General features: G+C 38.8%; 2 protein-coding genes across 3 annotated transcripts in view; one reads left to right on the top strand and one right to left on the bottom strand.

The window, feature by feature from the left end:
• Nucleotides 1-1,044: 1,044 nt before the first annotated feature.
• On the bottom strand, nucleotides 1,045-4,998 carry LOC146434723 (uncharacterized). The gene is made up of 3 exons (XM_085066654.1): nucleotides 3,385-4,998; nucleotides 2,558-2,657; nucleotides 1,045-1,266 (listed from the first exon to the last, which is right to left on the bottom strand). Exon 1 carries the CDS (start codon nucleotides 4,771-4,773, stop codon nucleotides 4,288-4,290), a length of 486 nt encoding a protein of 161 aa, XP_084922780.1. The 5' UTR covers nucleotides 4,774-4,998; the 3' UTR covers nucleotides 1,045-1,266; nucleotides 2,558-2,657; nucleotides 3,385-4,287.
• Nucleotides 4,193-10,134, top strand: part of PSMD14 (proteasome 26S subunit, non-ATPase 14) — a 46,555-nt gene continuing 40,613 nt past the window's right edge. The window contains exons 1-3 of one of the 2 annotated variants that reach the window (XM_085066652.1): nucleotides 4,193-4,316; nucleotides 7,435-7,486; nucleotides 9,075-9,152. The gene's annotated coding sequence lies outside the window, so the exon portion shown is untranslated. The remainder of the gene's footprint in view (nucleotides 4,317-7,434; nucleotides 7,487-9,074; nucleotides 9,153-10,134) is intronic. The other variant, XM_085066653.1, reaches the window with a different exon arrangement.

Raw genomic sequence — 10,134 nt, 5'->3', positions numbered from 1 at the left:
GGACACAATTGGAGCTATTCAAAGTAAAAAGCACTGAAAGAAATGGTTGCCTATTTAGCCCCACACATTTGCTCCTCCCAGTCTCTACTACTCCCTAACACAGACATAACCACAGAAGTAATTGAACATTGTTGGTTGGCTCTCACTACCTGGAATTGGTGAAAAGCATTACACCAGTTACACAGCACTTCCATAAAAGCAATATTTCAGCCCAATCGGAAATATCTTAAGTACTAAAGGAAGTATAAAATTAATTTTTATTGTGTCATAAATAAGGGGGAAATCTCCCACTGAATAAAGAAAAAAAAAAAAGTGTAGCATTGTTCCATCCCACAGCAATCCAGAAAAAAACCCACAGTATGTCCACTTTACATACCACCTTTCTCTTAATTTACAGTTTTCAATTTACAGTCTTCTACACAGTTATTTAAATAAACTGTCTCTCACAGAGTAGCACCTTTGCAATTGCCAGGGACACAAACCCACTTCTCTGTTTCCTCATAAAAATTTTCCATAGACACCCCCAACACAAGCATTTCCAGCAAGACTGATTTTTTCTTGGCCATATCTTCTCCAGATGGTTTGTAGATAGTTCTCACAACTCAGCCATCACTTTAAATAGACTTAAAAAGACAAAAGTCCAGTTTCCTTTAGGACTGCATGTGAAACTTGTATTGGCTGGTGAAACTTCCAATAGAAACAAGATCTTTTGGCACCAACTGGAGGCGGGGTTGGGGCTGTGTTTATGGCTCACTGTAAGGAATGTTTGCTTTCTTAACATCCTCTCCCTACTTAACTGGGATGGATTACATCCAAATACATTGTTATCGTTCTTCTCACTCAAATTAAACTGAGTTTATACTTGTCATACTTTAATGGGCAGGTCTGTGCTCTGAAAGAGATGCAAATAGTTTTGTTTGCAGGTTTTCAATAATCATATGTTTCATGATTAATGAAGCTTCTTTCAAGCCTCTAACAGCCTTCTGCAGCTGATTGTAGAATTGTTGAGAAGTCTAAAATAAGTAATCTCACTCATATACTATCTTTAACTAATCCTGTAAAATTTTATTCATTGTTTGTGACAAGACTTGCTATTACTCTGCATGCAGCAAGGAGTTGATCAAGCATTGTACAAGCTGTTGGGGATGTTACAGAGGTCACCATCAGCACTTCTGAGTGAGTGCTTGCCAAGGATAAGAAAAAAAACCATTTCCCCATATACAGGTTTGCCAAGACAGAGTTCCAGTCCATTCCCAGGGTGAAAGGCTGCAGTTAAAAAAACTATTATTCCTTTGTTAATTTAACTACCAAACATAGTTCTAAACCAATAAATAAATGCATAAATAAATAAATTAAATAGTGTGATTCTGGCTCTATTACCCTCTCACAAATATGATGTCAGCTCTTGTACTAGTCGATATATATTTATTTCCCATGCTCTCTTCTACATGTTTAAACATAGAAAATAAAAATATCCACAAGTCTAATGTTTTGTGCCATCCACAGTGCATTGGGTATTCTAATACCAGGCTTTCTAAAACTAATCTTCTATTGGGTTTGTTCAGGTTTTTTGGTGTTGATTTTTTTTTTAAAATATTATAACTCAGTCCTGGAGAATTCCTACTGTCCTAGCACAAACAGTACTCTCTGTATGATTTGCAAGAAAATTGTGTCAAATCTCTCTGTGCATTTTTCACGTTCTACACAGCACTCTTAAATTGTGCCACTTAGCTATGTAAAACTGAATTATTTAATTATACAGCTTCATCTGTATTGCTGCTTTAATCCAATCACAAAGTGATTTGAAGGGAAAATTATATACCATGAGTTAGGAAAAAATTGTGTGATTTGTTAGCAAGTCTGATCTCTGTTGATCACTTCACTACAAACAAGGATAGGTTAGCATGGGGAAATCAGGAAAAATATAACGGTCCAATCAAAGGAAGTTTTTACTACTTATGACAACCATCCAAGTAATAAAAAAGGGAACAAACCTTGAAAATTTTATTGCACTGCATTACTACAAATCAATAATAAAACCTTCTATAGATTAGCACTGGTTAGACCAAAACAATGAGGGATTCAGTAGCATGCGAGAGAGTGCCCTTCAGATTAAATGACAATTTGGAAGTGTTTAACAACATATGGTCTCTTTTCTTTGACATATATGATTAAGAATATATCTCTCTTATATAAAAATATAAAATACCATCTGTCATAAGTTCCAACCATGATACTGCCTCTATATATCCAATTAATTCCCTATACTTTCTAGTGTAAATATTTCTCCTATTTTCTCTTTTTTTCTTTTTTCTGTAACTGTATTTATTTATAAAATTTCAATAAATGTATATATTTAAAAAGTCAATACTATGACTTGAAATGTAATTAGGAATAACAATGAAAGTCTGTTTCACTTTGTATTTCAAAGAAGGGCCAAATCTTCAAATGGTTTGAAATTAGATTGCTCATTTAAGTCACCAGGTATAGGGATATTAAAAAGATTTAACTATGCTGTTTTTCTTTATTATACAGATTAACCCAGAGAAATGCTCACTTTACATAAATATTTGTATTTCTTTCTTTTTTCAGAAGTGCAGGGTTCCTAAAAGACACATGACTGCAGAGTGAGAACCCAAATATGATGGGTATTTCTCCTTAAGGTGTCAGAATTCGAGTGAACATGGAAGAATAAAAGGATCGGTCTCAAAATCATGGCACAAACCAGCAAAATACATAACGCATTTCAATTCACTGAACTAAAACTTTACCGCATTAATTTAAAGAAAAATCTTTGACCACATAATTTATTATAATGACTTTCGAGAACATTAAAGCATGCAGAAGTCTCAAAATACAGTCTCAAGATACAGGAGCTAAATTTTGCCAGGTTAAAACAGGAAGGAATGTAACAACCTGTTTTGAAGCAGGGTGCAAGATTTCTTCTGTTTGAGACAAATATACATAGATAAATATATACACAGACACAGATTTTACTCTTTGTTTCTGAGTAATTTGGCTGTGGGCACACCAATAAATTACATTAATAGGTTTTGCATTAGTAACTTGAAAAAGAAATTACTGACCCACAATTTAAACTACATTTTAAGCCTTTAGCTGTCTAACAATCTTTTGGAAATTTTAACTCTTCTGATTCCCTCAGCATATTAAGATCTGAAAAGGAATGGAAGAGACAATTATATTGCTTTTCAAAAAGGCTTCCCCTCTTAAAAAGCAGAATACCGTATCATGGTAATTCCCTGTCTCTTTCTTTGGATTAATTTTATACTTCATGGTATAAAAAACTAAGACTTCTGTGTCTGCTGAAGTGTTGTGGAAGTGGTGACTATATATGTCTAAGGTTATTTCCATATAACTTAGTACCTTTTCATCTGGTTCCATGTAGTTGGTCTGTGAGCAGAAAATGCTGATCATCTTCTATGACATTCTCAGTCTTTAAAGGAGCTTTCAAATAAACCATGAGGCTCTTCTTAGTTGTTCATGGCAGAAACTCCATATAGCGTCCTAATAAATTGCTTCTATACATTCTTAAGTTGTCCCAATACTTTCTAAAATACATGCAGCATTTCAGTAACTAGATATAAATAAATTTCTAATTTTTTTTTATTCTGTTAGCCTCAGTAAGTTCATAAGGGGCACTGAGATCCACAACTTGCTCACACACTGTCTTAAAACGTGCTCCCTTGGCCTTGTGTTTTCCTCTTTTAATCTACAAGAGTTTTTGCTGCAGAGTTAACACACAGGTAGTAGAAATCCCAATTTGCTTCTCTGTTTGCATCACAGATGTTTGCATCATAAATCAGCATGCCTGCTTTTATGTGATTCTCTCCCTATTATCTTTGTTTGACCAAAATTCTCACTCTTTTCCATTTCTGCTTGGGCTGGGTTTATACATATGGTCACTCGTATTTCTCTTCCCTAAATCCTCGTATTTTCTGCAACACTGTTTTTGAGAGGAGTACATGTGGTAGCGTTGCTATTAATCATTCTTTTATTGATTTGATGACTCGTTTGTTGGTTCTGCTGACATCCTATCGTGTCGTTGTTTCAGTATTGGTGACATTCGGCCGCAGAGGGACAAAGTTACCCCACAGCACTTTACAGCAGAGCAGTTTAACGCTGCACTCCGCTCCGTTCCACTCCAGCCTGCACCCCTCCGAAGGTCTCGGCTCTCGGAAGCTCCTCCCCGCCGCCCGCGGGGCCGGAAGCCGCTGCCGGGTGCCCTGTGAACCGGGAAGGGCTCGGTTTGAATGAGATCCGGCTGATTCACCGCGGCCCGGACGGCTCCGGCCCAGGTGAGGGCCCGGCCGCCTCCGCGCCGGAGAGCTCTGGGCCCAGGGCGGGCTGTGGGGCGGCGGGAGCGCGGCCCGGGCAGTCGGCCCAGCGCCGGGCAAGGCCGCGGCGGGAGCGGGACGGGACGGGGTGGGTCTGGCGGGCGGCACCGGCCCGGGCGGGAAGCGCGCCGGGCCCCCTTGCCTTTCCGCGGGGGAGGTCACGGTCCTTCAGGGCGGTTAGGACAGCTGAACGGGCCGGGGGGAGGCGGCGAGAGGGGCCGGGCAGCGGCGCAGGGGGATGCAGCCGAGCGGGCCTCGGCGCCGCACGGGCCCCAGGGCCCGGCCGCTCCGCCCGGCCTGCCGCGGCCGGCGTCGCTGGGTAGCGCCGGGCACGGTCCGTGCTGCGGGCAGCAGCGGCGCTCTGCACCGGCCAGAGGCACCGCACGGCCGCCGCGCTGCTGCTCCCGGAGCGCAGCATTGCTGCTATCCCAGCAGGGCAGCTGAAGTTAGAGGGGGACGGGGGGGAGTGAAGGAAAAGCGCTGGCTGGGATACCTGAAGGGGAAGGAAGCAGAATTGAGTGGAAAAGGAGCGATAATTGAAAATTAACAGCGCTATATCTAGTATGCAGCTGACTTAAGTACTGTTTTTGTAACAAATTTGTGTCATACAGTTGGATACTTGTAAACAGTTGACAAATCGGGTTGTGTGCTGGCGTCATGTCTTAAAGGTGCAGTTGTTTTCGGTATGCTGTGGAAAAACAGAAAATCAACAGGGATTGAGAGTTACCTTTTTAAAAGAAGTTTTATGTAAATGTATCTCAAAGCTATATAAACTGAAATGGCACTAGGCAAGCTGAAAAGTTCAGCAGATCTGTGTTCTCTTTAAAGCTCTCAGACCTGTGAGTCCAAGGTGTCCTGAATGCCTCAGGTAAACTTGGAAGAAGATTCTGTGGAGCAGAGCATTCACTGTTCATTACTTTATTGAGACAGTGAAAAATATCTGTTTGTGAAGAAATTCAGAAATTGGCTTGCATATTAATTGCTTCTGAATCACTTAGTGTGACTTTGAGCAGCAGGGTTTCTAGCCTGTAGCTTAATGCAAAATGTTGTGTTCCATCATCTGCTGTAACATGCCATTTCAGTGATATTCATTTGAAAACTATGGTTTAGAACATTATAAGTTAGAGACTACTTTAAAATTGGTATGAAGTAATACCTGTATATAAATTAGTTGGTAAACTTTCTTGGAAGTAATTCACTCCTGACAAAAATTATGGAGTATAAACTAGTAGTACCTACCACTACCTTGTAATATCTTGGATGATGGGAAAGGGCAGGTATTAAGGGCACCTTGAATAATAGAGAGCTGGTGTGATGAGTACTTGCTGGATACAGGATAGTTCCACAGTAGTTGTGTGTTTACTTGCCTTTCTGCAGACTTCAGAGAAGGCCATTACTTAATATATTGCATAAAATTAAAATTAATTTTGTCAGTTTCTGTGGTGGCACATCTTGTTAATGAATCTTTGCTTGTCTGTAAGCTTTATGTGAATGTATTTAAGTAGGTTTAAAGCAGTCTGTTTGTGTTACTGAAGTAACTCCAGCTCAGCAATGAATGTAGTAGAGTTAGGTTTACTGTACTTCTGGAAGTCAGAAAGCAGACCCTGGGAAGCTGATCTGCAGACCTCCTAGTCCAGCTCATGTCTGTTGAGATTTGGGTCTATATGATCCGGAAACAGGGTCTTGGTTTACAGAATTGAGCATGTTATAGAAGCAAAAGAGTCATGTAACTCTGGACTTGCACTACTGAGACTGCATTCATGCATGAGATGATTAATCTCTAGCTTTAATGAACAGATTACTTAGAATTGGTAGTAGTATTTTTTTTTTATTATTGTTTTCATAGAAAATAGATATACATATAGGAAGGTAGTGTTACCCCATGACCCCCTCATTCTTTTCACATGTGAAGTTTCTTTTCAGGTCAGGTGACTTTAACTGCAGTAAGTTACAGTTGCACCAAAAACCTTGAGCCACTTTTTTAATTGCTGTTAATAAAATTGTTGATCATCTGCTACGTGTAACTCCTCAACAGGAGATCTGGAAGTGCTTGTGCAAAGCTTGCTGTGTGGTCTCAGGTAGAGAAACTGAGTTACCGAAGATGAGATTATTTGCCTCAAGTCACTCAGTGTACAAATTGCAAAGTAAATTGCTGTCACCTGCATGTGGCCTGATACTCTCTCCACTAATAGGGCAGTTTAGTAGCCATTGTTTTCCATGTATGTCGAAGCTGATTTTGATATTTATTTCTTACTAACTCAAAAGTTGCCAAAGCAGGAGAACCCTCTTTTATTGAGGGATCACATCATAGAGTGTTAATGCTAGATAAAAATAGTGCACTGTAGTGTGAAACTCATGTATCTCATGCACAGAGATACAGTAATTTGTGACTGTTTCAAGTTGATTTCAAAATACATGCTGAAACATGCCAAGTATAAACACAGTAGCTATTGGTTTATACCTATATGTGTGTATACAGTTGTGCATAATCCTTTTGTTATCCTTCATTCCTATGTTACCTAATAAAAAATGTTTTCATTCTTAAAAGCCAGCATTTAAGTGACTTGAAAATACCAGTGAACAACTGAATGATGAACCAGAACTCTCCAAATGGGCAACTCTTTCCAATTATTAGTTACCTAACACTAGTATTAGGAGCAAATATTAGAGATGGGTTTTAAAATTCCTGTTTTCAGATCAGTTTTGAGATACTCTCTCTATACTTCCAGTGCATTATTAATATCCAGTGATCTTTCCCTTTTGAGGCAAGGACAGTTAAAAGAAAATTGCAGTAATGGAAGTTTGGATTTTTAGATACCATCCCATGACCAAGATTACTTAGCTGTGGTGTTTCCAATGATGGACAAATGTAAGCAGAGGAGCTACTTAATTCTTTTTTTCAAAGCCATTAGTAACCATGTTCATTTCAGTGATAAGTGCATGTTATCCAAATGATGCAGTGCACCAAAATGCAAGTTTATTATGATAACTGTTCTACATTTTTCTGGTATGGAACTATTTGATACATTTACTTCCTTAATGTTTCACTTTAAATAGAGACTGTTAACTCTTCTTCCAGACAGAAGGAAACAGTATCAAAACACCTTTTGGCGACTTTGGAAGGAAAAGAGGTGAGATTTACTGTGACCTGTTTGTTTACTTTTCTGACTTTTATTTATGTGTATATATAGCGCAAGCGTATGCATGTGTATGCACAAATATAGGGAAAAAAAAAACAGATAAGTTGTTAATCAAACGCACCTTTTTTCACTTTGTAGTAGAGAGAGGTAAGATTCTCAGCCATAGATTGTGGTGTGTGCTTCCCTGGGAAACAGACCAAGCTCACAGAGATTTGTTTCTTTCAGATGCTTGTAGTAAGTGGGGAAGGGAATGCAAGACCTGTGGGTGGTCAGGTGACCAAAGGTGAATTGGGTTGTACCTCAAGGCCAGTTGAAGAAGTGGTTGCAGTTCTGTTGTAGCCTATGCTACTGGCTCGTGTGGTCTCTCCTGGATCATTCCTTCTGCAAAGCTGGCAGAGTGATAGTAACTTTTCATTCGACTTGTTAGTGAATTCCACCCCAGCCTGCCAGCACTGAGAAACTCTGACTAGTTCTCTCTCTTCCAAGTTTCTGGGAAGGTGAACCACATCTTCCTTTGCTCTTGTACTGCTTTGAGATAAGGTTCAGAAGGGTCTCTGTTAAATTACCTCAGTTACTGAAAAACCAAACAACAAACCCCTACCCAAACAAGAACACGAAACCAACCCCCCAAAACCCATAGACGTTCTTTGGGCAGCTTTAGCTTAAAGAATGATTTGACAGAAATGTCTTCTGGAGCCTGTATTAGTGTTAGAAGCAATCAGTTCTTCCAAGACCTCTTTTTCTGTTATGCCAAGACAACTATTTCTGGGATGCGGTGTGAAGCCTCTCAGAGAAGTGAACAGGGTTAAACCCAGCGTTTTTGTTAGCCTCTCAGTTTGCTGCAGGGCTGCACAAATGGCTGTCCTGGCAGTACTGAGAAAGCAGCATCAAGTTGGTGAGCAGCAGCAGCTTCCTCATTGCTCCTTATGTTAACACTGACATTGAAAAAAACGTCTATCAAATCATGGCCACAGATCATTTCACAGATCTGTTTTAAAACAGTGTTCTACAAATGATTGAGTGGATGCAATTAATGGGCAGTGTTCTCAGAGAGGAGGATAACATGAGTTTTAACTCCTAAATGGAGTGTGAAGCAGCCTTTCTCAACCTGAATTCAGGCAAACCTAAAGGTCTTTGTGGCTTTTCCTGTCACACCAACTGCTCTTGCAGAAGTAAACAGGAAAACTGTCTGTACCTGCAGACTGCTCTTACTCTTGGTGTTTAGGGCATCTTCGCTGCAGCAAGAGCTTCTACAACAGTAAAAAAAGTTCAGTTTCTAACAGCATTTAAAATGATCAATTATCTTTAAATTGCTGAAATGAATTATTAAAATATTTGACATGTAATTTTGAGAAAATTGGAAGCTTCTTGCACTATTGCAGATACTTGAGCAAGACGTGGCATGTACTTCTTAACAGATTGTATGGTAAAAGGAAAAAAAACCAGTAAACATTCCTTGTGTTATTCTTCAATGGTGCCTTGTCCTTTTGCAGCTTATCAGTGTAACATTTCTTTTTACATGTGCTACTGTTTCTAAATTTTACTGGGTTTTTTCCCTTCTTTCTATTTCCTTCTACAGGAAAGAGACCTACTAGTGTCATCTTTAGTGGGAGCTGCTGCCAAGTTTGTTCTGTGAGGACCTCTTACTGAGCATCAGGTTAGAAATGTATAGTTGTTTTATCTGTAAAGACTAAAGTTATCTTTATTAATGCCTAAAAATTTTGCTTAAGCTCTTTTAAGGTTTACAAAAGCATTGTTTCATAAATGGAGTTTATGGCTGAAATAATATTTAGATACAGCAGACTAACAAAATTTGTTTTGATTTGGTTCACTAACCTAAATTCTTCAGATGTTTATATAGAGTAAACAAATATGTTTAGGTCCATATAGACTATAGCCTTCTAAAACATACTCTGTTACAAATAGACAAGTAAAGCATTAATTGCCAAAACTCTAACCAGAGTCAAGTCATGGAGCTAGTAAAATAATTTGCAGTGCATCTAGAATTGGGTTTCGTGGATTTTCTGTCTGTGCTGCTGTCTTGAAAATCTGAATATTTCAGTTCAGTGACTAGTCTGTAATAGATAGGTGGGAAATGTTACGTTCCTCCAGATCTCTAAGACAGTGAGGTTTTGTAGTAAAGTTACGCTGATAAATAATCGGTTTAATACATTAATCTAAGCCAACTTTATTATGGCAAAATATGTTTCTATAAATGATGTACTATTCTGTTAAATTAGAAACTGGAATAAACTGTGTGAATAAAATATTAATTAATTTGTACTATCCATTGCTTTTCACTTGTGTTACAGGATTTGTTACTCAATATTATTTCTTAAATGTCCATAGGTCATGTACCTCATCAGCTTATGAAAGTTGCTGTAGTTGTTGGAACTACCAGTTTTATGGTTACCAGTTGTAGAGACTGAGAATTTCTTAAATTAACAACCATGATAGATTAACATAATAGTTTTAGTAGCTTAAATCTACTTCTCAGTTACTCTTCAGCCCTCTTTAGTGTCATGGAAGATGAGTCATTGTGGGTTTCAATGGAGGAGTATCTACCACAGAGGGGTAAAACAAAATGTAGTTGGTGTTAATTTATGGTAACATTGTGACTGTTTTATTGAAGCCATTTA

This window comes from Lichenostomus cassidix, chromosome 7 (assembly GCF_008360975.1).
Source record: "Lichenostomus cassidix isolate B80296 chromosome 7, HeHo_3.0, whole genome shotgun sequence".
Classification (NCBI taxonomy): Eukaryota; Metazoa; Chordata; class Aves; order Passeriformes; family Meliphagidae; genus Lichenostomus; species Lichenostomus cassidix.
The sequence above is the reverse complement of the archived record's forward strand: the minus strand, read 5'-3'. Positions and strand labels throughout refer to the sequence as shown.